The sequence below is a fragment of the Theobroma umbraticum genome, unplaced genomic scaffold (genome assembly GCF_002168275.2).
Source record: "Theobroma umbraticum cultivar Fairchild unplaced genomic scaffold, ASM216827v3 scaffold_30.0, whole genome shotgun sequence".
Lineage (NCBI taxonomy): Eukaryota > Viridiplantae > Streptophyta > Magnoliopsida > Malvales > Malvaceae > Theobroma > Theobroma umbraticum.
The window spans coordinates 4,147,684-4,174,197 of record NW_018397254.1 but is presented as its reverse complement, the minus strand read 5'-3'; the positions used below and the strand labels follow the sequence as shown (position 1 = coordinate 4,174,197).

Here is a 26,514-nt window from a genome sequence, read left to right as displayed (position 1 = left end):
AGGCAAGCTCCTATGCCAGCTCGTGAACCCGGCACTGTTTTGCCGCCTCCTAGCCCTCAATCCACCTCCCCACCATCTCCTCAAAAAATAGCAAACCAAGAAATCGCCGGCAAGGTTCATTCTCTAACCATATGATGCTCTCTTAGTCCTTGAATCATGGCAGTAATTTTGTGTGTTTTCCTTTTGCATTTAGCTAAATTGATTGTGTTGCTAATAAGCACGGATGGAAACCGAGTCGGACGTATCACCACAAGCCCGCCATTGTTACCAGTCTTATGTTGAATATCATAAGTAAGTATGTATTTGCTATTTAATTACAAGTTAAATTAAAGTTTGCAATAATTTTACTAGCTATTTTCAATTAATTAGAGTTTAGCATTATTAAATTTGCTAGGTTTTTTGTTACCATCATTGTCAAAAAAGGTGCACTAAAGAAAAGGGCAGGAATGCCCCGCAATGTGACAATTTTGCAAGGCATTACCGGTCTCTATGTCCTGATGAATGGATAAGCAAGAATTCAATTTTTTCTTTCCTTAATCTGAGATTTTGAATTTAATTTTGTATTTTTATGTGTAAATTGAAAGATGGGACGAAGCCAGAGTGGTTGGAACCTTCCCTGCCGTATGACGACGAGACACGTTAAAGGGATTAATACATGTTTTTTTGTTAAATTGTTTGCTGTTATCCAAGTTTGGAGAAATACTGATCTTTTTCCTTCCATCGACTTTGTGGTAAATTGTGACTGATTTGTATTACTTTTACTATATTTATCGGTCAATTTTCTCGTCCATTTCATACGATTAATTAAATAAACTAAAAGTGTCTTCAGCAAATTTTAAAATATAAAATTATCATATTTTAAATATATCAAAATGTTTACAAAAGTAAAAATTTTATTTAAATTTAAATTTAATTAGTTTTGTATCGTGTCAATAATGCAGATTTAATTTATTCAAAATATAAATTTTCATACAAAAAAAATTATCATTTTGAAAATTATTAAATCTATCTAATAGATTATAATAAATTGTGTCTAAAAAATCGTTAAATGTATCTAATAGATGGTGAAATGAAACTTGTGGAACTATTTTCATAAGTCAGAAAAAATAAAGAATTTGATGAAGTGATATGCTTCAATAAGAATATCAACAATATATAATGTTATCTTATCATTTAATTGGATTTTTATTTAAATGAGTTGAAATATTAATTCACAATGTATTAATTTGATAAGTTTTACGGACTAATACAATTTTAATTTTATTGAAAAAATCATCAGGTTCATGAAAAATTTCACTAAAGCTTTTCCTAGCAGATTAAACCAATAAAAATTATGATAAATAAAAAGATTAATTAACTGCAAAATTGACAGGATGATGCTACCACCTCGTGAAAACAAGAATAGCTTTCAATGTTAAAAATTTAAAACAAACTTACTATATTTTGTCACTGATGATAATCACATATAAACAGTAATATTACATGCAGAAATTTAGCTTAATTTCCAAGCGAGTGCAGTTAAAACGCCAAATTAAATTTTTAACAAATAAATTAACGTAGGAAACCCAAAAAAATAAAGAAAAAAAAAATCCTTATATAACCTTAATCACACGCGTCACACTCGCATAAAGGTCAGAAAGGCCGGAAAAGACCTCTCTCACGTGTCTATTTCACCAGTCACGTGTTTTCTCTCGTCCTACCCAATAGAAATGCGCGTTATCAGTACGTGCAGAATGTTCTCCTTTACATCAGCGTTTTCTCCCACGCGCTCCATTTTCGCTTCCACGGCGCTTATACACACTCTCTCGAGCAAATTCTAACACAAATTTCACCTTTCTATCTCTTTCTCTCTCTCTCTCTCTCTCTCTCCACCCCGCGCTCTCTCTCAGTTCTATTTTTCTATTTTTTCTTTACCAAACCCTAACCCTAACTCAGAAAACAACACGAAAAACCCTAACCCTAATCCTTGGAATAACGATTCGGCAGAGAAATTTTCCTTCCATGGATTCTCAATTCGAGACGGCCTCGCAACCCGACCCGGCTACCGACGCTTACACCTTTCTTGAATTCAACACCCAAGGCGAGTCCGATTTCGAATACACGGACTTCCGCGACACGATTCGTTCTTGGCCCACACCCTCCGACGCCACCGCCGCCGATCGCTCAGGCTCCGACCACCACTCGGACACTGCTGCCTCCTCTTCACCGTCTAGCGCTTCCAAAGGCGCTGGCCGTGGCGCAACGAGCAATAACAACGGCACTAGCAATAGTATTGGCAATAGTGGGGCCGTGGTTGATGCGTTAGCGACGGGGATTAGTGGATTGAATTTTGAGGAGACGGTTGGGGAAGAGGATGGCGGTTATGAGTACGGAAAAGGTGATTTCGCCGAGCATGCTTGTAGGTATTGCGGGGTTTCGAACCCAGCTTGCGTGGTTCGCTGTAACGTTCCCTCGTGTAGGAAGTGGTTTTGTAATTCAAGAGGGAATACATCAGGCTCGCATATTGTGAATCATCTTGTGAGTTTTCTTCTTTTATTATTATTGTTATTATTTTTAAATATCCTGATTATTTTTTATGGACACTAGATTGACGTAGATTTGTTTGTTTGGGATTTAGGTTGAAATATTGAAGGCATGTATTAGGGAGATAATGCACTAAGTAGGAATGGTGCCTTTTATTTTGGGGTGTTGACTTTGGGATTTTGTTGAGGTTAATATACGTGTATGTAGATTGAAAAAGGAGATAATTCATATGATTGTTCATGATACTGTTGAGACGTTTAGAATTTGCAACCAAGTTCATAGGTGCTGTTTTGAAGGTTTAAACTAGGTATTTCTGCTAGAAATTGACTCAATAATGAAATTTGAGCTTGTTGATCAGATATGTTTCAGTTATGTGGAAGGAGTGCATGAAATTATGGCATCATTTAGTGCCTCCCTTCTCTCTTATAGGCTATTCTGAGATTAAAATGAGAGAGTTTTGTTTGTTTTAATTGAAGGCAATTTTTGTCCTTCATTTCTTTGGAGGTTACACCCAATGCTGATACTTAGAGAAACCCTTTTTTCTTGAATAAAGGGTTTTTATTAGAAGGCAATCAGAAGCCAGATATTCCTCTAAATATCTTCAGACGGATTTGTATATTTGAATATGGTAGTGTATGAATCTGTGGGACTTGGGTTGATAGTTGTTGAAAGGAAGGGATGTTAGAAGGCAATCAGAAGTCAGCCTTCATTCTAGATACCGTGAGACAGGGTTTTTTGGTGGAATTATAACATGATGACCATTTTTTTTCTCTGGGAATCAGTTTTGTTTGATTTATTAACATATGTGCAGTACCAGTGTTGATTTTTGCCACTGTTAAGCACACCCATGCTTTTCTTATGCTTTCATCATATCTTCCTGTAGCTTGGTATCTGCCTTTCATGGTCATGGAAGGTTTGTTTCCTGTATTGGTTTTGCAATATGACACCTTTTGTTCGTTTTCTCTTTTCTCATCCAATATATATTGCTTTCATTAACCCAGAAGACCTGACAACAGAAACATCATTGTAATAGTTTACATTTTTTCTTCACGTGAACAAAAAAATATGTTTGCTGCTTGCTTTAGTCTAGGGATGATGCTGTGGGAACTTGGGCTTAATATAATTGGGACTAAATTGGATGTTTGTGACTGAGTAAGTTTTCAAAATGTACCTTGTTACTCAAGCTTGCCTAGGAAAGTTCTTTCACATAGCTGTAGGGTCTAATTCTATTTGAAAAAGTTTCGTTTAGTTGTGTGCTTGCCGTAGTTTGTTGCACATCTGTTAGTATGCTCAAACCACTATTGCATTTCAGTTGCTTTTAGTAAATTTGTATGTTTATCATTCAGTAACTGAGATTAATTGCATGAGTATTAACAAGTTTCCTAGAATATCCAGTTGGGGGATAGTCACTGGATGCTTGATTACTGAGTTTGATTTTTTGTTCCTTTTTAGGTACGAGCTAAACACAAGGAAGTCTGCCTTCATAAGGATAGTCCTTTGGGAGAAACAATTCTTGAATGCTACAACTGTGGATGCAGAAATGTTTTCCTTCTTGGTTTTATATCTGCTAAGACAGAGAGTGTTGTTGTTCTTCTTTGTAGGGAACCTTGTTTGAATGTTAATGCTTTGAAAGACATGAATTGGGACTTGAGTCAGTGGTGTCCCCTTATTGATGATAGGTGCTTTTTGCAGTGGCTGGTTAAGGTTGGTGTTTCTTTAATCACACGAAGGACTTATTCATTTGAGGACTTTCTAATACATTTCACTTTCACAGATCCCATCTGAACAAGAACAGTTAAGGGCACGGCAGATAAGTGCTCAACAAATAAACAAGGTAGAAGAGCTTTGGAAGACAAATCCTGATGCCTCCCTTGAAGATCTTGAGAAGCCTGGTGTAGATGATGAACCTCAGCCTGTGGCCTTGAAGTATGAAGATGCTTATCAGGTGCCCACTTTTGCAATAATTGCACTATTTTGCTTTGCTTTATTATTTTGAGAAGACAAGAAGTTACGTCTTATAACATGTTGGTAACTAATTAAGTTGATGCTTTCCCTTGCAGTATCAAAATGTTTTTGCGCCACTTATTAAGCTTGAAGCTGACTATGATAAAGTATGTATCATCATGTTCGCACTCCTCCCCCAACCACCCTCAAATTAATTGTTTATGCAATATTCTTTCATTTCTTTAAAATGTAATGAAAGAATATAGGTTTAACATTCAAAATTTTGTTTTTGGCAGATGATGAAAGAATCTCAAAGCAAGGACAATGTCACAGTTCGATGGGATATTGGGTTAAACAAGAAACGTATTGCATATTTTGTCTTTCCAAAGGTGCTTTACTGTAGTAGTTTTATTAATCATTTACTATGAATTTATTCCATTACATAATTATGTTCGTGGTTTATAACACCCCCCCTTTCCCTCTGTATGACAATGTCTCTTTTAATTTATAAGTCAATAAATGTTAAACCTGATTTGTGGTGCTATAGGAAGACAATGAGCTGCGTCTGGTACCTGGTGATGAGTTGCGACTGCGGTATTCAGGAGATGCTGCCCACCCAGCATGGCAGGCTGTTGGGCATGTGGTATGCTCCTTTATGAACTTGCCCATTTAATTATGTTTTGATGCATGCCTGTAATTTTTGTTTGCATTCGTTGGTAAGGTTTATGTATTTGGTGCACTTCTGGGAACGTACTTATAAAATATCTTTCTGTTTCAGATCAAGCTAACGGCACAGGAGGAGGTTGCCCTTGAGCTCCGTGCCAGTCAGGTAGTTATGATATTTTTTTGTTCTTTTGGTTGATTTTGGCTTTTGGGAGGCACTTAAAGAGTGGTGCTTATTGTTATTGTGGTGCAGGGAGTGCCTGTTGATGTGAACCATGGATTTAGTGTTGATTTTGTCTGGAAGAGTACAAGCTTTGACCGGATGCAGGGGGCAATGAAAACATTTGCAGTCGATGAAACAAGTGTTAGTGGGTAGGTTAGCTGACTTTGTTTTATTTAGATTTGTTTGTGTTTCTAGTTTGTTATTGCAGAAATTATCATGTGCTTTCTTTTCATTTTTACATGTTAGTATTTTCATTTTGCTTAGCTGTTTTTGTCTAGATTCAAAACTTATGTTATTTATCCCAGAGGTCATGCACCTGTTGAACTTGAATTGTTGGTCCCATCCAAGTAAACTAATTGGTTTATTTTTTGCAGATATATTTACCACCACTTGCTTGGCCATGAAGTTGAGGTTCAGATGGTTCGTAACACATTGCCTCGTCGTTTTGGTGCTCCTGGTCTGCCAGAATTGAATGCATCTCAAGTATGACTGTTTTGTCATTTGTTTGGCTTCATATAATTTTTGCTAAACAGCTGTTTTTTGCATCAAGTTGTTTTGAGCTTCCTTTGTTGGACAGGTTTTTGCTGTAAAGAGTGTTCTTCAGAAGCCTATAAGCTTGATTCAGGGGCCCCCTGGCACAGGAAAAACTGTCACTTCTGCCGCCATTGTATATCACATGGCTAAACAGGGTCAGGGGCAGGTAAGAACTTCAATGAGTCTCATAGTTCACCTTTAGTTTTGTTAGTATTTCTGATATTTCATTCTCTTATCAGGTTCTGGTCTGTGCTCCAAGTAATGTGGCTGTTGATCAGCTAGCTGAAAAGATAAGTGCTACTGGGTTAAAGGTAAAGAAACTAAACTCTGCTTGTGGTTATGCTAATTGTTATTGACAATGTTGTACTTTATTATTGTGGTAATTTTAGGCTTTTTTTAATCATCTACCTTTTGCATGCCTGTTGCCATTTAGTATAAGTTCTTTAGGTGTTGGTTGTTATTGATACAATGGAAACATCTGGGCAAAAAGTATGGCTGGTAAATATGCCTAATTCCACTGGAAGCTTATTATTTTTTTGTCATTCTTTTTCTTTGTTATAATAAAATAATACAGAATTGTGACAAGTGTACTGATTGCTTTTTCTTCCTTTTCCCCCATTAAATGATGTTTCTTATTTGCATTTCCTAGTTGTTGCTTTTCTATCTTTTTAAGCTAACCATGTAAGTTATCCTTTATCTGAACTAGTTTGAATTTCGACAATTTAATGTGATTTCCCACAAGTGAATGGCTGGTGTCTCTTATATTTTCCATTTTTTGGGAGGGGGTTTGATGGATTAGTAACATAATGCAAGGGTATGTATATGAAGTTAAAACAAATTTTGAGCAACTGATATGATGCTTTGGAAGCATGCCGTCGTTAGAAACATTGCACTCATGTTCTTGTTTCTTCTAATGTGCATCTTATGATGCGTTGGCTATGTTACATTCTGGGCAAATATGATTAGACATCTTGAAGCTTTAACTTGTATTTATTTGTAAATTGATACTAGTTCACCATTGTGTTTTTTGTCCGAAGGTTGTAAGGCTTTGTGCGAAATCAAGGGAAGCCGTGAGTTCTCCTGTTGAACATTTGACGCTTCATTATCAGGTATGTGGTGTCTAATTCCGCCACCTGCTTTTTTTTGTATTTATTGTTCATTGCACTATTCATATTTGTAATGAGTGCATGTAGGTTCGACATCTTGACACATCTGAGAAGAGTGAACTTCACAAGTTACAACAATTGAAAGATGAACAAGGTAGGGATCATTGTCCTGCTGTCAATGATGAAAAAATTAATTAGATGGATTTTTCTTTTGATGAAAATCTTCACAGTTAGAATTTACTGAGGCATGACCCTGCTTAAACTGGGATGAAAAGGAATTCTTCAATTAAGTTACAGAGTGACAATGAATGTGCATGTCTGAAATTTGAAAATTTTAACTTCTCCTGGATTTTCTCTAATGCTACAATGCCTTGTTATTTTGACCCCAAATTTACAGGTGAGTTGTCAAGCAGTGATGAGAAAAAGTACAAAGCACTGAAGCGAGCAACAGAAAGGGAAATATCCCAAAGTGCTGATGTCATTTGTTGCACTTGTGTTGGCGCTGGAGATCCTAGATTGGCTAATTTTCGGTTCCGCCAGGTTGAATGCATCATATGTGTAGTATTCAACAATTACTAAACAAAGAAAAGAACTTACACTCTCTTTGTTCCTTTATTTAGGTTCTTATTGATGAATCTACTCAGGCGACAGAACCTGAGTGTCTCATTCCTTTAGTTCTTGGAGCGAAGCAGGTAATGAAGAATCCAAGTTAATGAGATATTTTTCCATTAAAAAAAAAGATATATACTTTCTCTCACTACCCTTGAATGTTTCTTGTTTGGTCTTCTAACGTGTATACTTTTATTTTAGGTTGTTCTTGTCGGTGATCATTGCCAACTTGGTCCTGTTATTATGTGCAAGAAAGCAGCTCGTGCAGGGCTAGCGCAGTCTCTATTTGAACGTCTAGTTTTACTTGGTGTTAAACCAATTAGATTGCAGGTGATGTCCCTATATGTTTGTTGGTGATTTCTTGCATTGTTTGCTTTTCTAACATGCTCATAAATGTGTAGTGATATTGCTTGTGAATATTTATCTGGTCTTTGAGATGTAATGAAGTTCCTGTTGTTGCTAGCATGCATAAATATTTAAATACATTTCATTCATAACTTAGTGCATTGAACTTTTTAAACAAAGGAGATTTCTTCTTTGTTTGCAGAAGTTGTTTGTGAGTGTCACCCAATACTAATTTTTTTGTTTGAAAATGTTACTATTGTTAGTTCAGTACATTTTTAGATTTTTCTCATGTTATTTTCTTTGGTCATTGTAAATAAGTTTTTACTTCCCTCCATTTGTATATTGAAGTATCACATTTGGTAGTAGTATTGCTTTTAAGATGATCAAAAAATTGGCCGCAAGTGACTTACTGGTCTTGAAACTTCATGTTTATTCACCACTGTTTAATTTCTTTTGCCCTTTAGATGTTGACAGCTAGATGTGATAATGATCTACTTGTTAATTTTTAAATATTAAAATTTACATATCCTGCTTTTTATTGTATCTTATTTATAATGGGATTATCAAATTGTCTATTGTACTCAATGTGGTTGAAAAATATCAATATGGCTAGAATTGTTCCTGTCAAGTCTGGCTGATTAATGGGTTCGTTTTCTAACTTCATGTGAATGCAATTGCTAATGGAAAACATGTCCTCATCTGATAGGAAATATTTTCTATTCTATTTTAGGTTCAATACCGAATGCACCCATGTTTGTCAGAGTTTCCTTCTAACAGCTTTTATGAAGGCACATTACAAAATGGAGTGACAATCAATGAACGGCAGTCATCGGGCATTGATTTTCCTTGGCCTGTGCCAAATCGTCCCATGTTTTTTTATGTACAGGTACTGTAACTGTGGTCAGGATTGTAATAATCAAAATACACCTTTGTTCTACCATGTGCCTGCTTATCTTTTGTCCCCATGCATATTCTTCTTACCCATTTCTCTCTGTCTGTTGGTGGGGTAAGGAGAAGGGGAAGGACATCTAAATGTTTTAATTTGCAGTCCAGTTCTTTATTTATTCCATGGTTATGTTTTGTAATTGCATAATTTTGTTTCAGATGGGACAAGAGGAGATTAGTGCTAGCGGAACATCATATCTCAATCGAACCGAGGCTGCAAATGTCGAGAAGATTGTAACCACATTCTTGAGGAGTGGTGTTGTTCCTAGTCAGGTAATTTTCTGGTTTTTTTTTTGTTTTCCTTTCAGATGGTGTAACAACTGTTTTAATATATTGCAGATTGGGGTCATAACACCTTATGAGGGGCAAAGGGCATATATTGTGAATTATATGTCAAGAAATGGTGCTTTGAGACAGCAGCTTTACAAGGAAATTGAGGTAACATGTCGATTTGAATTTTAAGAATAAATGCTTTTATAATATTTGGCCATAATGTAATTATTTATTATTTAATTTGTGGGGTTATATCAGGTTGCAAGTGTTGATTCATTCCAAGGACGGGAAAAAGATTACATCATCTTGTCTTGTGTGAGAAGTAACGAACATCAGGTTGGTTGTTGGTTAGCATATCTATATTAGATATGAAAAAAGATTTGCAGCATCTTCATGAATGGATTTTAAATCTGACTTAATAAATCAGTGTTCTTGTCTTATGGCAAACCAATTTTCAATTTCTTGACCATCCATAAGATTGGTAGAATGGTTCGTTGGGCTTAATATTTCTCATTTCTTTGGTGGATCAGCCTCTAGTTATGTTGTTCATTCAAAGTCTAGTACTAATATTTTAACCCTCTCTTCCTCTCTCGATGCTTTAAATACGAGAAAAACTAACATGTTGGTGCTTAACTGTTTTATCCAATTTTTTAGGGCATTGGATTTCTAAATGATCCTCGCAGGCTCAATGTTGCCCTAACACGTGCTCGATATGGTATTGTAATTCTTGGAAACCCTAAAGTTCTTAGCAAACAACCTCTGTGGAATGGTTTATTGACACATTACAAGGTATCGTCTTGCGTATTTTTGTAACCATGCTATTCGTAGTGATTGCAAATGCTAAAGCTATCCTAGTGTTAATTGTGCCTTGGAGTATCTTGCAATCCTGGTAACTGATCTCCTTCTGCTGAAAATTGCAGGAACACGAGTGCCTGGTTGAAGGACCCCTCAATAACTTGAAGCAGAGTATGGTTCAATTCCAAAAGCCCAAAAAGGTTTGTGTATGGAATGAAAGGATAGTGCCTGTTATCTGTTCAAATTTTTAGCTTTTGATCTTGCTTGTTGCCTCTCCTAATTACTTTTAGTTATCAGAGGTTGTCAAGGATAAATGTGAATTCAAATAATGTTTGTTTATGTTTCTTGTAGATCTACAATGACCGGAGACTTTTCTTTGGTGGTGGACCTGGGATTGTGCCTAATGATAATATTGGGTCTGCTTCCTCATCTAGTCCGAATGCTGATAGAAGAAGCAGTCGTGCTAGGGGTAAGCTCTTGCGCATCTTGAGTTTACAAGTTACGTGTTATTTGTATTATATTATCACTTTGGAAATATGTAAGTGATATGTCTTGTACTGCCATATGCAATGACAGTAGAATATGCCTTTGGCACTTGTATTAATTAGTGTTGACAGGGATTCTTCCCTGCTTAAATATAACATGCACCTTCTGATGTTGCCAATTACAGGTGCTTATATGCCTCCTGGCCCACCCAATGGTACTCACAAGCCTGGAGTGCACCCTACTGGATTCCCAATGCCTCGGGTTCCTCTTCCACCATTCCCTGGTCCTCCTTCTCAGCCTTATGCTATTCCAACTCGTGGAGCTGTACATGGACCAGTGGGAGCTGTCCCTCAGGTCCCTCAACCAGGAAGTCGAGGCTTTGGGGCTGGGCGTGGTAATGCTGGTGCTCCTATTGGTAGTCATCTCCCACACCAGCAAGGCACGCAGCAAAATGTTGGAACAATTGGATCTACTTTTAACTTTCCTCCTCTGGAGAATCCAAACAGCCAGCCATCTGTGGGTGGTCCATTATCACAACCTGGATTTGTTAACAATGTTCGTACTTTAGTTTTTACCTGTTCTCATTGTTTTAGTTTTGTGCCTTTAATCTTTTTTTGACATTCTGGAATCTGAGCATGTTTATTATCTCTAATAGATGCCAGTCCAAGGGCCAAACCAAACATTTCGTGATGGATTTTCAATGGGGGGAATGTCCCAGGTATTAAATTATGTGCATGAATTTTCTATTTTTTTCCCTTAAATAATTACAATTTATGTTCTTGATAACAACTTAAAATTGATTTGTTTGACCCTCGCACAGGATTTCTTGGGTGATGATTTCAAGAGCCAAGGCTCACATGTTCCTTATAACGTTGCTGACTTTTCAACTCAGGTATAGGCTGTGGACTTATTTTTTATTGTCTTAATATATCTTCTCAATTCCGTATGACTTACATCGGTTAGTGGGGTTTGCTGGTATTTGCTTGAAATTTAAAATTCAATTATTGGAGATTGTATCAGTGGTTCCCTTCATTGCCAACTTGCCAAGCCTCAATGTTATGGTCTAAAATAAGTAAGCCTGTACAAAACTGAGTGCCATCCCTGAGGCCTTAAAGCATTGTGAAGGGGGTATTGAAGATGTTTAGAATAATCTTTTTTCAATAATTTTCTCCTCTCTTTGTAATTTTCTGTCGATAAAACAAGAACGTTTCTTTTGGTGTTTGACTTCCTGTCTGATAATGTCCATTGCTTGACTATGTGTTTGGCATGTAGGCTTCTCAGAGTGGGTATGCTGTTGATTATGTTACACAAGGAGCACAGGGTGGGTTTCCAGGGAACTTCCTAAACCAGAATTCTCAAGCTGGATATTCTCGTTTTGGCACTGGAAATGATTTCATGTCTCAGGTTTGCCCAAAGTGCTGTGGTGTAATTAGTTTATGTTTTATTCCTTGTTTTTCTTCTAACCAAATTCTGTTTTTACAGGACTACATGAATCATGGATCGCAAGGCCTGTTTACGCAGGTTGGCTTTAATGACCCTTCACAAGATGATGCATCGCAGAGCCACTTTGGTGTGGCTAATCCAAACCAGCTTCAGTCTCAGGTTGCTTCTTGAGCTGATTGCTTATTGATAGAGAATTATTGTTAATAAATTTATCAAATTGGTGAGATTTAAAATATATTTTCTAAGCAGATAGCTGCCGGTTAATGCTAGTGAATATGAACTGCCAGGGTGGTAGTCTTTGTCGGTAGGGTGGTAGCGTTCGTATGTGTTCATCTGTCTGGGAATCTGTCACATTGTAGTTACACATTTTCTGACTTTTTTTGGGCCGTACATTTTGTGACCTTAGTAAGTTCTTTTCTGCATTAAACGGGAGTATAAATTGCTTATCTGTTTGCAGGGCTTGATGAATTCTCTCTACTCCCAGCCCTTTGCCCACTACAACACACAGCCACTAAACTTGCAGGCTCCTCAACAGCAGCAACCTCAGCAGGGCCAGGGCTCTCAAAACCAGAAACTTCACTATAATGGTTAAGAATAAGGATGCATTTGGATGTGATGGGTTATAGTCTTTGCAATCAGCAACTTGGTTTGTGCTGTCCTTGTGTGCCCAAAATATATCCTGCTCTGAAGTGCAAAATGTTTGCCGGTTTGAGGTCAGTCTAGTTCTGTCCATAACCCGTAAGATATGATTCCTGATGATGGGAATAAATATCATTGGAGTAAGGGTAATGGCTATCTATGGGGCTGTGTGCAAACACTGGCAGTGCATCCAGGGCTGAGAAAGAAAAGGATAACCCCAAATACCTGCTTGAAGTTTTGCATTGTTTTGAAGGAAAAAGGTTATTGATTCAAGAGAGAGCATTACATGGTAAGGTTTTGTGGAAAGGGTTTGATGATAAAAGACGGCAGGCCGTTTGTTGACTTACGGGATAAACCCATTATAGATACAGAAAGCAGTTACAGGTGAAAATTTTTGTACAGCATGCTGGGGAATATTGCCTGACCCTTTCAGCTCTTCCTGACATGTAACAGTACTCTTCACTATTGTTGGTAGACGACGGCGATATGTTAGAAGTGTTTCCTAGTGCTTGTAGACATGACTGGTATATATAAAATGTTGATGATGGCTTTGATGTGAGAAAATTGGGTTTGTTTGACTTGGATTTGTTTTCCCTGGTATATAATGTACAAATTGTCATAATGTTTTTCCATGCCATTTCTTTCAACGGAATTGTTCTTTCTTTTTCCCTTCTCTGAAAGCTGGGATGACTCAAAGATGAGTTTAGGCCGAATATCGAAGTTTTGTTCTAAAACTCATGCACAGGTGTAGTTGAAAGGTTACAAGTTTCCGCAAGCGGTGGCACGATTTGGAAGATGGTAAACTCGCTACAATCTTTCACTCCCTCTTGGTCTCCGAGTTGACTCGTCACTATCTCAACAACCTGGAAGCCCTGGTTCCTCAACTCGTTCAAGCATTCACCTGTCCACGGCCTCAACTCGCTTGCCGCCCATATTTCAGTACCCTCTCCGCAGATCCTTCTGAGTGTCCTACTCAGCCCCACCATCTCCTCCGGGTCATAGAACACATCACTCATCAAAACCACATCAAACGTGCTTTACTCAGTGACTCCGCTAATCCAGTCGTCCGATCCCCAAACGAGTACCCTCACCTCAACTCTTCCTTCGAGCCCATTAGCTTCAACGTTTTTCAAGAGTCCCGCAAGGAGCGGTTGGACATCGGTGAGCAATACCCAGATGGCGCCAAGCAGAGCCGCTGTCAAGCCGGGGAGGCCCGCTCCAGCTCCGAGCTCGATGACAGCCTTGCCATGAAAATTGAGGTGAGTGGGCATCCAGTGAGACAAAACAACGGCTGAGTCCCAGAGCCATGAGCCGGTGAGTGGACGAGCAGTGACCGAGTCACAGACATCGTCGAGTTCGTGGACTATAAGGTTGTGCTTGAGGTTGTGAGCTGCCACTTGGATTTCTCTTACGCCCATGCGCTGTGGAGGTTAGCTTTGGCGCTCCGTTTGTGTCGGCCGCCTTTTCGTATACATATGTAAGCCTTGGTAGTCTTTATTCTGTCTAATCTTCGTTTGATACCCAATAAGAAACAAAGAAAGCAACAAGACGAGGTTGCGTTTCATTTGGTGGGCAAGCACGCGTTGAAAGCACGTTGCTTGTAAATGCCGGGGGATTCCTTAGAATAATGCCTTTGAACGATGATCCTTATACCCCTCCATCAGTCAGTGATAGTTATACCTTGAACAAGTCCTTGAAGCCACTGTAAAATAAGGACACAAGCAAAATTGCTACTTCAAAAACCAACCCAACCCAATAGGATATTATGGTTAAATAAAGTAGCTAATTTTTTAATAATTCTCTTTTTTTGGATTAATTGTTTACCAATTTTTTATTTTAAAATTCCAATTGTTCAAATTAAGATGTAAACTTTTTGGAATTCATTTATTTACTGATATAATATAGAAAACCAAAAATTTCAACCTTCTTGTTAGCTTGAAATATTTGATATCAGTATAGAATTTGAAGATTCTTAATTCTTTTGTAGGAGCTCAGAAGTAAAAGCTGCTCGACCATTGAGAGAATAATACAATTTGTTTTCCGATGCAAAATTGTTTCTAAAAGGGGCGGAAAAAGAATTGGTTGTAAAAGAAGCATACAACAAAAAGAAGAAAGAAAAATAACAACATATTTGCACCTATCTACAATTCTCATGCATTGAAGAGCTTCCGAAAAGGTCCATCCTTCCGGTCCTTTGCAGCTTCTGTTAAAGCAAGGAACCTCTTGAATCCTGTGGTGGCAGCACCACGTCCAAGCGCAGCTGCTCGTGTTAGCACATCCTCTCGAGAAGCTATGAATCCAACTGAAGCAGGGTTCGAAATTGCTGCAACTGCAGTGGTGGAAGGGGCAGGTGGCGTTGCTTGGCTAACTGGTGCAACACTTGAAGGTTGTGAGATTGCCGGTGCTCCTTTGTTGAAATCATCTAATATAGTCTGCTGGTCAGATTTCTTGAGGCCCTGCACATGAATTTTTTTTGAGTTTTCACTTAGAAACCATAAATTTTGAGCCGTGAAATACCTAAATACTTAATTTGCACATCAAAATTACTGTTTTGTAAGATCTAAAATCATTTAATGATATCCCGAGCGTCAACCTGACATTCAGCTATAACTGAAATAATGCTCCTAATAAAAGTGTAGTCATTTGAAGTGACAAAGTTAGGATTAACTTCACCTTAAGCTCTAGAATACGCTGGAACTCCATTGGTGTTCCCTCTGGTAGCAATGCACGGTATGTGTCCGCAACAGAATCAACAGGAGATAGTATAACCTGTGTAATGATTAAAAGCAAACTTGTATTATAAAAGATAGCCATAACTTGCCAGAATGAAAGCTGACCAGTAATTTGATCACGTACCTTCAAAAGCGCTTCAGCTTTGCTCATCTCTCGACTTACAAATTTGGAATATCCAGCAGCACCAGATGTCTGCCAATAGAAGTTAAATTGATCATGTTTTCTGTACCAGTATTTTATTTTTTCTTTGCAAAATAGGATAATAGCAATGACAAAGAAGCTGATTAAGCCATCAAGAATATGGAAACAAATCCATATAAAATTGTAAATAACACCAGAGAGGTAACTTCATTATTGATATTCCCAGCCAAAATGGAGCACCAAAATGTTGGGTGGGGGGTAATTTTTACTCCAAAGTGTAGATAAGTTTCAAGCATAAGTCATATCTTTAGATCATACCAATTTGTGTCCCAGAGGGCAATGGGACCATAATACAGCAGTGTCCTTTAAATAATAACATATAAGAGCTATTTGAAGCATAATTTCATTAATACTGCACACTCCGGAACTGAAAAGTGATGCAACCTTAATGAAAACAGAGATGCAAAACCATGACTCAGGTCAGTAACATTTAAGAGCCATCTGCAGCACAATTTGACAGTCCAATATGTCACGTGCAATGATGTTAACTGAAAATTTGATTAACAATAACAGACAAGAAGTCATGCTCAACAGGCTTTACCATGGTAATAACAAGCGTTTATTTGAATGCACTAACTCACCTGTTGACCAAGTGAAGGAATTTCCAAAAGAATTGTCTTTACAGCTTGAGTGTCTAACAGCATCTGCAATACAATTGCACCATTAATTTATACAGACGTATAACTTCTCTTCAATGCCCTAATATCCATACTGCCATCATACCCGAATTCCACGTTTGTTATCACAATTTATTCAGTCACATTCAAAATGTTAATACATGGTCTTTAGAGTTTAGAGGTAACTGCAAAGAAGTTAACAGACCTAGATCACAAACAACTAAGTATCAGCACCTCATTTAACGTTCTTTTATATACTAATATTCACCAAAAGTTAATGGATGTAAAGTTTTAGATACAATGGCAACATACATTATGCTTAACCACAAGAATAAAACAATAGAAAAAAGGAAAGCAGAGAAACAATAATATGATCAGTACTTGTTGGGCTCCAGTTTCTGATATCTGTTTGCATTTGAAAATGTTCATGTAGAACCGTGGGCCAAGCGATGATGCAAGCTGCAAAATAAGAAACAAGCAAGTTGAACAACATATCTATTCACAAAGTTTATAATTTAACTATGCAACTTGCACTTGGAAATTACAAACTAATAAACCTTGCAGTGTTGTAAAATAAAAAAATCAATATTCCAAGCTTGCATTTTCCTGGAATGGATGATAGAGATAAATGCATGCATATACACATGCAAAGTGTTTTTCTACAAAAGATACCAATCATGCAAAAATGCCCATTTGCATATGTATATGTACTTACGCATGCATATATACAGATACTTTGGTTTCTCAACAAGCTCACTGGAAATAAAAAAGAAACAGAGAAGAACGAAGCAAATAGTAAGACTAAACGATCTTAATAAGTATAGTATAAGGGCCATGTTTATTTACCTTGTCCAAGAAGAACTGGAAGTAAATAGGTGAAAGAAGTCTCCCAAGTACAGGAATGCTACTGTTAAGAATCATATTTATGCCATTGACATATCTGCAACAAGGACAAAGAGGTTGCTTTTAAAGTTGAATCTGGCCTTGCTGAAATTAAAATCACAAAAGGATGGAACTTACCCTGATTGGTCCCCAACACTTTCAAGGGTACCCCATGGAACACGTGTCATTGCAGCCATTTCAGCATCAAATTTAGTTTCCAGGCCATGCACTAGGGTTACCAAAGATCTTGTTATAACTGCTGAAAATTCATCCTGCAAAATTAAAAGACCTTGTAGAAATCAACAAAAGAATTGTTATAAAATGAATTAGTTATGAAGTAAGCTGTACCTGCACTTCTGACATATCCACCCGGTCTGCAAATTGAGAATCAATGATTTTGGAGACACTTTCAGCCAGTTCACCAGACTGTTGTAAAAGTAAACTTGGGTTACTAAAACTCTACAATCCGTTTTCATCATCAATGTAAGCATGTAATTAAGAACATACATAAGTAGGGCAGCATAGTCAACAACAGCCTGCTACAGAACTGAATAATGTTGCTATGGTGCTATGAAGTGTTGCATGCAGCGAGTTACTTTAAACTCAAGTATAAGGTGACGTTTGGTATTTTATAATGCAATGTGATTATAGATAATGTGATTGCAGGGAAAATAACATTACAGTGTTTGGAATACAAGCAACATAATGATTAAAATGCAATGTGATTATAGGGAATGTAATGTTAATTTTCAAAATTATCTTTATTTATTAAAATGCAAGTTTAATATATTTGTATTTTTTATTATTAATTTTTATATAATATTATCTCTTAGATATATTTTTAATATCATATATTTTATTTTCATTTTTTTAATATAATTTTTTATATTATATATTTTATTTTAATTTTTTTTACTTATATTATATAAATTTTAATTTTTATATTTTGTTTTATTTTAATTTCTGATTCTTATATTATATATTTTATTTTAATATTTTTTATTTTAATTATAACATTACAAAATATTTTTAACAAAGTAATAAAGTTGAAGGGTAAAAATGTCTTTAATAACATTGCAGAGTGCAATGTAATGTGATTGCATTAGCATTGAACTACAATCACATTACATTCCTTGGCTATAATGTGATTGCATTGCAATCTAACATTGCAGTGGTCTGTTGCAAAACAAACACTTTAATATAATTTAATTGGGCAAACTGCAGGGAATGTGCTCTCACTTCTCTTATACCAAACGCTACCTAAGTGCGACCAAGATACAAAGTAGTTAAGGGAAAAAAAAAGTAACTGATAGATTATAATCCCATTAAATAGTTGAAGGATGAAATCAATAGTGATCACTCACACACAAACACTAATAAAATACCATAAAGAATGGTTCATAGCACAATAGTATATCATGTACATGTAAAATTATGCACAAGCACTAACATGGTAGTAGCACATTTCACATTTGATAATCAGAGAGAAGCAATGATTCCAGAAACTGACCGTTTTGTGGCAATATTCAGCTGAATTTACAATATAACAGATCACTCTTTCATCCCTGTCAGACGTCTGGAGATGTTGCCCCATAAACACAAGATAAAAGATTAGCATCTGGCATAGAGACCACTTGATTTCCATAAACACCTTAAGGTTCGTACAGATGAGAATATACCTTTATCTGCCCATCCATACCAGTGGCTGCAGCAACAATCCCTGTACCACCTTTTGGCAGTCTTGCAAAAAGCTTTGTGGCATAGGCTTTGAGGACTCTTTGAAACACCTAAGAATGAAAAAATCATTTAAGCTTTCATTAACCAACCACCTCATTTTTACCATTGTAAATTTTTCTTTTTCTTAAGATTCATTCCACAACTTAATTTTATGCATGTCACTAAATTTGCAATCTCACTTGTATATAAATATTGACAGGCAAGGGTTTAGTGTATATAATAGAATCTACAGGAATTTTCTTTCTACAATAAAATTATGCATGCAATAATTTTGTATCCCTTCTTTGCCATGCTACCAACAATCTGTGGGCCCCTCAATTACCCATTCAGTTTGGTTCAGTATTTCCAAGTACAATTTGGTTGGCCTATATGGAACAAACGTTGATGCAATACAATTAAAAAGCAAAAAGAATAAATTTCATGAACATACCTTGAACAAATTATATAAAGTCTGGCTCTTTGTCAGAGCACTGCATCGCTTTAAGCTCCTCTTGATTATAAGAAACAACTAGGACAAAGAAGTAAATGAAGCCCAAGTCAACACAATGAATTTGCTAAATATTTCTCTAACAGAATATCAAGCATAGATCTGCCAATTTGGAATTTGAGTACATAGTTGCTCTCAGAACAACAGTATGACAAAGAAAGGATATAAAAAATTGTAGTAGCTTACCCAAAGGACATAAAAAATTGACGTGAGATTGACAAAGAAAAATACCTAACATTTTTTACTAAGAAACAATGGCTTAACAGATAAAAGAATATGTAGTAGCTTACCTGCATACTACTGGAAAGAACATTATTCTGACTTCCTTCCTCAACATCCCATGTTTCTTCCTGACATATGAAACAATGATTCGATGAAATATGAGCACCAAAAAGCAACAGAATGTGTTTACTGAAAAATGATTCATACTATGCCTGAACTACCTGAACAAGTTTCTCAAGATTCTCCATCAGTGTCTTTTCTTCTAATTCTATATATACAATTAAGTGAGGCTCAAAGCAGGATGAAATAATCCCATGGAAGTTGAACTGCCAGGAAATGAGTATAGACAATTTTATTAGCAGACTTAGAGGATGAAAGCCAAAACTGTGATGAAAATAGGAATTTATAACAACATAATGCAGAAGGAAAATATGTTTTTCATGATTTGCTGAATTAGAAAAACCATATGCAAGTACTGTTTCTCAGAACATAAATTCAAAGTGTGAAATTAGAGACTTCATAGTTATAACATATTCATACTACTACAATGTAACAAACCAATCATGAGGACGCATTACATTAATCCAATTCCAAATAGACATTACCAAGTTACTCCCAGTTTCAATGGGAACAACAAAGACAGCCTAAGGAGATGATAAGCATGCTTCGGAATAAAAGTATTATAGCCAAAACATGTAGACATCACCAAATTAACAATCTCTAGAGGTCCTCATTATCTTCCAGTTTCCCAAGGAAATGCAAAAGATCTAAGGTGAAGGCAAATTAAAGAAGTGATCAAATAATCCAACACAAGAGTTACTACATTTGAGCATAGACTCTACATATGACTCAGAAGTAGAGCACTGCCAATCCTGTTACTAAACTACATGGAAGAATGCTCTTATATAAGGTTAAAATGTACCCCAGCTCCAGGTGCAGACAAATCTTTGTTTCCAACCTTTTCCTGTCAACACAAAGTCAGAAGAGAAAATTGATAACATAATTCTGTAATTCTCAAGCAGAAGGATTTATCTCTAACGTAGTGTAGTGATAATTGTGTATAGCATACTTCATTCTCACTTCCTTGATGTGCAGCAAGCTTTTTCTCATACTTCTTTCGAATATCTAACGCACTTTGACTATTATTCTGCCTGCCAATTTCTTCAATGTCATTCCCAATCTCTCTACTCTGAGTACCACCCCCAAATTTCTCTGCCAATTCATCCTCAAATTCTAAAGTTCGTTGTAGTGCCTGCAATTTCCAAAGCATAAAAACTTCATAAGTAAAATTGGCACAGACGAACTCACTAATAATGAAGTAGGAAATAGTACTTTACCAAATTACATGAGCGTATAATTATTCCAACAACAGAAAATAGAACCTAAAAATAATGCAGTTCCACAGGAATAATCTTTAGAATGAGCTTAACTCTATGTCTTAAACAACAGTCCAAAGGCTGAATAATTGATGACACATGAAAAAGATATTTTACTACAAACTACAAATAGCCCTTAGTACTAAATGAGACTGTAAAGAGATGTGATACTGTGTATCATAGGATGAGATTGATAGTCATCAGCAGAAGTGTCTCAGAAAAAGAAAAAGGAAAAAACAAATAACATATGCCAGGGTTTCAAGCATGTCCTCCATCACAAAAAGTAGACAGGAGCTAGTTTAAAATGGCAACTATAATTAAGCCATTCTTCTAGAAACAATTACATAACATATATTTTGAGCAAAATAACAACACAATTGCTAGACTTTTGTCCTCTGTAATGTAGCCAAAAATATAAAAAACAAAGCGGAGTCAAGCACACTAAGGTAACCTACTTCAACTAGGCATTGAACCCTAAAAAAATGCATAACAGTCAAAGACACTTTCTATTGATACTGTAGAGTCAGGAGATTTCTGCAAGTTTCATGCTGAAGACCTAGAAATATGGCTTACCAACAGCAAGGTTGCAACATCAGGCTTCTCTTTCAGGTTGTCAAGGATCCCCTCAAGTTGTTTCCTGGAAGAAAATCCCATGTAAGACAGTCTAAATCCTGTACAATATTATCCAGCAGTGGTATAATTCGTTCATTACCCCTCCCCCCTCCCCCCCCCCCCCCCCCCCCCCCCCCCCCCCCCCCCCCTTCTTTTGACAATCCATAATTCATTTGTTGTATTAATTCTGCATGATGTCATCAAGTCCCTTATGTTTAAATATTAGTGTAAGTCAATATCAGTTGACCTCCTCAAAAGCGAACTAGGAAGTGAAACTCTTGATAGTATGCACTGAGATGAAGCATTTAGTCACCAACCTTTTTCACAAAAAATATCAACAATAATTATTAATTTAAATAGCTGACAAAAATAATTATAATTTAAGTAGAAATAGAAATAATACAGATTATATATTACCCACATGTAAAACCAAAGAAAATTGTTTGTTTGTTTTTCAACTAAGTGGCAAGGACTAATCACAACCAGGGACAGATCAACAAAGCACTACGGTGGTTTAGGGGCCAGGCCACTAAGTACATACACTACCCTTTTTTCATTTTCTTCTTTCAGAAAATACTGTCCTAGTATCATTTTTGGAGAAAGATTACTATGGTTACTCAAGCAACATTTAAAGAGAAAGAAAAAAGTTGCAGATAATTGAAACTGTTGCTACAATGATGTAAAGAATGAAGATTATAGAAGTCATCAAAGCAACCTAGAAGTATTTATATTGTATCCCAATATTCCATTAATGATTTATAAGATTCTGTCCCAAAAATGCATACCTTGTCTTCTTACAGAACTGGATACAGAGACGATAAGGGACAAGCCATGAAGTAGGAAAGATTTTCCAGATTTCCTCATTTGTTCTCATTCGTCGCTTGATCCATGCATACCTTCGTTCCGTTTTATCCAGTTTAGCTAGTTCTAGTTAGGCAAAAACCATCAAGCCTTCAGCACCATTAAAACCAATAGTGAAAGCTTAATGAATAAAGCAAAATTAAAGATTATATTGAAAGGGAGGTCAAAGCCACACAAACCAGCTCCTTCAAAGATCTGTTCATATGAAGTAAGCTCCCTGCTGCAGAAGTTATTTACCAACTCTTCTCTCACAGATGGTTCCAAGGCATCGACGACTAAACAAGCATCAGATAAGTGCTGCAGCAAATTAGTCTCTTCAGTCTCCTTGCCAGTTCCTAAGCTGCGATTAAGACCTCAAACTTATAAAATACAACGAATAAAATTTAAAAAATTAATTTAGTTTTAACAGCTATGACTAGGTAAACACAGTGATCATTTGCTTAATTCTTCTTGAGAACTAGCATAACTTTGGAAGTGTATGTTCTATGTTTTGTTACTTCTATATATACAGAATCTGGTTAATACTACTTTATTAATTTTCATTCCATGCTTAATAAATATCAAGAATGTGCAATGTCTCAATAACTATATTGAGGATTAGCTTCTAAATGCACTACCTAAGATTTCATTGCAAGAAAGAAAGCAATCAAATTTTTATATGACATACCTTGAGAAATCAGAGAAGACATGTGATTTCAGTATCTGTTTAATATTCTTAAACTTCTCCCTCAGCTCTGTGATTTTTGGAATATCCCTATAGGCTTCAAAATGACTACATAACTGGTTAACAGCCTGAAATGCATAATAAATCGTAGTTCTTAAGATGAAGGGATCTTCATAAGGCAATGCTAAAGCAATACCAAAGCAAACTTTAAATAAGAAAAAAAAAAGAATTCCTTATATGGACCGTAATTGGTATGATTAAATGAAACATGCACAACAATAAAATTTTACTTGGCAGAAATAAGACAGAAACAAACCAGAAAATAACTAGGGACTAGAAGGCAAGAGAAGTCTGAAGAGAAAAAACCAAAGAAAAAAGAAGGAGAAAGAGAAAGAGACTGATAAAAACTAGAGCAACCAATGTCTGTCAAGGTAAAGCATCTCTCAGCAAAAAAGTTTTAAATCAATGCATCTATCTAGTGCCATCACGAAAACTTTTTTTTTAAAAAAATTCCATATAATCTAATAAGTGAAAATTCTTAACATAAGGACTAATTTTTATCCACTGTAGATTTCTAAGAAATTCTAAGAAAATGTTCAACTCCTCCAAAACATAAAAAACAAAGAGAGAGGACAAATGTAGTTGAAATAAGCCAAAGCAAAAGCAAAAGGTTCAATGTTTTCTTAACAATAAGGCCATTGATAGATCCAATTAATGCATCAAAGCATGCCAAAACTAGATTCACTAGAACCATAAATCTCAGTCATCTCTTGCACCCATCAATCACCAATCAAAAACCAATGAAATGAAATAGCTTTGACATCACTAGAATAGATCACCAATAATATATTTAGCATTTCGATGTTTAAAACACCTCTTAGCTTCTGCAAAGATGGAAAACAAACTATATACTTGAAATAACATACCTCTAACTGGGCAGCCGCCTCTTTATATTGTCGTTTTGAAGCCATAACTTGAAGTTGCTCAACCGCAGAGACTTCCATGACATGAAAAAGGGTGTTGCGGTAAGAATTTATGTAAAAAAGGCATGCATTTTAATAACTGAGGTCAGCCAAAGCTTAGAACCAACATAGTTTTACAGAACCATAATTTACTACAGGTAATAAACTATGTTGCTCAGACTTGGATACGAGCATTGGGTGTCAAATGAACACAAATAAAGAAGATCAAAAAGAATGACTAACCTAGCATGGTTAAACGGTGAAGAGCTGTAATTGTAGTTGTTATATGCTTCTTAGCAAAGTCCAGCTTCTTGATATCACGGCATATTTCTTGAACCATCATCTCACTTTGCTCAGCTTTTGTTTTTATTTCACGGATTTTATATGTTAGTTCCTGTTAAGACAAAAAGGATGAGTTCAAAATGAAAGAAGAAAAGGGCCCAAAAGATGTAAAGAAAGGGAGGTTAGAATGGAAATTTCATTCCTTTCCAAGTCATTACTATTGGTTTGAAAAGGCACAATATTTTCTGAGTCATGCAACTGAAACCTTAAAGAAATGCTTATAGGTAGAAGGATTGTTACAACCAATGTTAATGATTTCATCAACAGCATCTGAAAATTTCATACAAACTAACCTCCACGGCATGTGTAGCAGCAGCAAGGTCCTCCTTAGCTTTGGTTCCTGAATTACTCTGCAATCAAAGTAGCTTACCATTTGTTACAGTTTCCTCAACTTTCCCAAAGACAAACTGCAATATCTCCCAATTGTTATGTTTCGTAAATTTCTTATGACATTTAATTTTCACATAAGTGAGACACAGAACCTCCAAAAACGATAGACATTATAAACGAATAAGAAAGATTTATGACCTGTTGGCGAACAGCAGCCAATATTCCGGCATCCACTCTACGAATCTCACTTTGTATCTTTTGCATTAGAGGCTCAACACCAGTTAAAGAAGCCTCTGAACATCAAACAAAATGCGTGGCATCAGTGCCAGAAGAAGATAAATTCTAATCTATTAAACAATTTGAATAACTTCAGGATCGTATCTAAGGCTTAAATTCTAGCAAATCCTGCTGGAAGCTTAACCATTTTAAGATTTTTCAATGCTTTTAAGAGTTACCTGTGGGGAACATCTGGTTGATGTATTCTAGAGTACCCATTTTGTCCATTGCTTCAAAAATTCCGATCCTATAGACCTGGAAGCCATATAAAAACAATCTTGAGCCAAGTTACAAAGAGGGATCCAAACTAAATTTGTGAAATGAAAGCAACATCATAAGAGTTTCAAAATTACACTGAAAAAATAGAAATGGAGCTGGGAAATTATAACGAAAATCAGAGGCAATTTGTCAGATCAAGATATACAATGATCTGTGAAGCACTAATTCTTCACTAAAAATCAACTAAAAAATTCGGATAATGAATTGAATACCTAACTGAAAGTTTCTCTATGCAAGCAAAAAAAACTGAAGAAATTAAAGAAAATTTCGCTTCCTTACCGGTACAAATTTTACCGCCGATCTGCCTGACCAACTGAAGAAAAGCCTTTCGCTCGGATTGCTACGGGCCCATTTTGACTCTTTTTGGGTTTCCAGTTAGGCTTTGGCCTATAATACAAAGATGGGGGTTTCTAATCGACCCAATATGGTATAAGAGAAGCAAGAAGAAAACGTCTAGGGCTAGGATCAGAGTTTAAAAAAAAAAAACGCAAAATACTTATATGGGCTGTGATTGATTTAGGATTAACTCTTTATAATAATAATTAGTAATGGCTAGCAAGTACGGTAGTCTAAATCCCATTATAATAATTGAAAATTAATTTTTAGATATATTATTAATAAAAACTAGATTAATAAATTAAAATTAGCTCATAAAAAAGTAATTAAAATTTAAAATCGTATTTAGAACAGTTAATGCATTTTAAACAAGTTATATTGATACATAGTTAATAAACAAAAATATATTTAATATTAAAGATTATTATTATTTATAATGAAATTCATGTTTTATAATCATTACATGAGTCCATAATTAATAATAATTTTACATTCTAAATTTAATAATAAAATATCTTAATCTTGTTTAATTGATTTGAAGAATATATAATACTTTACTATCAAAATACTCATTCAATTTTGAAAATGCTTTGTTATGAGCCAAGATTACAATTGTAGCCGTTGGTTAGCCTTCAAGGCAGTGTGGAGAAGGTTCGATGTCCCATCGTCATATTGATTAAGCTCACTAATGATGTCCTTATCGTCTTTATCCTAAAAAATCAATGAGTGATTGCAACGTGTGAAATTCAAAGATTATAAACCGACAAAAACGAGTGTTACCCAAAAAATAAATAAATATATGAGAAAAAAAAAGTTAAATAGGTTGATGGTCAAATTCATTAAATTTTGTATAAATAGTCGTACCAGTAATTATTATATTGTATGATCAAATTTAATCAGGATGATGAGATGTATGAATAGTGTTTTGATGTTACCGCATTGATATCATAAAATTATTCCATGAATTAACGATGTTGAATATTGAATATAAGTTCTTTTACTAAGTCAATGTGCGGCAAATTTGTTACCAATTGACCGATTTTTTTTTTTATATATATAGTTAACTAGG

At 35.8% G+C, this 26,514-nt stretch overlaps 3 protein-coding genes and 1 pseudogene across 6 annotated transcripts in view; 2 read left to right on the top strand and 2 right to left on the bottom strand.

Annotated features, from left to right (window-relative positions):
* LOC110423184 (putative cytochrome c oxidase subunit 6b-like) overlaps positions 1-767 on the top strand; it is a 1,030-nt gene extending 263 nt beyond the window's left edge. Inside the window, exons 2-4 of the mRNA XM_021437344.2 lie at positions 3-116; positions 223-291; positions 424-767. Coding sequence (XP_021293019.1) covers positions 3-116; positions 223-291; positions 424-550 — 310 coding nt within the window. The 3' untranslated portion in view covers positions 551-767. The remainder of the gene's footprint in view (positions 1-2; positions 117-222; positions 292-423) is intronic.
* A 1,053-nt stretch (positions 768-1,820) lies between these two features.
* LBA1 (RNA helicase) lies at positions 1,821-13,092 on the top strand. Its single transcript, XM_021430691.2, has 29 exons — positions 1,821-2,517; positions 3,976-4,227; positions 4,298-4,468; positions 4,584-4,634; positions 4,764-4,856; positions 5,015-5,110; positions 5,246-5,296; positions 5,384-5,502; positions 5,728-5,836; positions 5,931-6,053; positions 6,127-6,198; positions 6,925-6,996; positions 7,081-7,147; positions 7,391-7,533; positions 7,614-7,685; positions 7,804-7,932; positions 8,678-8,833; positions 9,052-9,165; positions 9,232-9,330; positions 9,424-9,501; positions 9,820-9,954; positions 10,086-10,160; positions 10,312-10,429; positions 10,631-11,001; positions 11,102-11,164; positions 11,267-11,338; positions 11,719-11,850; positions 11,929-12,048; positions 12,347-13,092. Exons 1-29 carry the CDS (start codon positions 2,002-2,004, stop codon positions 12,479-12,481), a joined length of 3,804 nt encoding a protein of 1,267 aa, XP_021286366.1. The 5' UTR covers positions 1,821-2,001; the 3' UTR covers positions 12,482-13,092.
* A 164-nt stretch (positions 13,093-13,256) lies between these two features.
* Positions 13,257-14,441, bottom strand: LOC110418106 (uncharacterized; annotated as a pseudogene).
* Positions 14,442-14,504: 63 nt separating this feature from the next.
* Positions 14,505-25,532, bottom strand: HIT1 (Membrane trafficking VPS53 family protein). Of its 4 annotated transcripts, none has more exons than XM_021430708.2 (25): positions 25,389-25,532; positions 25,010-25,085; positions 24,753-24,847; positions 24,518-24,574; positions 24,126-24,276; positions 23,847-23,917; positions 22,924-23,048; positions 22,436-22,596; positions 22,181-22,322; positions 21,357-21,420; positions 20,477-20,659; positions 20,330-20,371; positions 19,629-19,733; positions 19,476-19,535; positions 19,129-19,206; positions 18,641-18,748; positions 18,472-18,537; positions 17,310-17,387; positions 17,100-17,233; positions 16,926-17,019; positions 16,461-16,538; positions 16,044-16,106; positions 15,385-15,453; positions 15,202-15,297; positions 14,505-14,984 (listed from the first exon to the last, which is right to left on the bottom strand). In XM_021430708.2, the coding sequence occupies exons 2-25, from the start codon at positions 25,056-25,058 to the stop codon at positions 14,679-14,681; spliced, it is 2,475 nt and encodes an 824-aa protein (XP_021286383.1). In that variant the 5' UTR covers positions 25,059-25,085; positions 25,389-25,532; the 3' UTR covers positions 14,505-14,678. The 4 variants fall into 4 exon arrangements, with proteins under 4 accessions (XP_021286383.1, XP_021286375.1, XP_021286398.1 ...); XM_021430700.1 differs by having other exon boundaries at positions 25,322-25,390; XM_021430723.1 differs by lacking the exon at positions 25,389-25,532 and adding an exon at positions 25,327-25,361.
* Between the last annotated feature and the right edge of the window lie 982 nt (positions 25,533-26,514).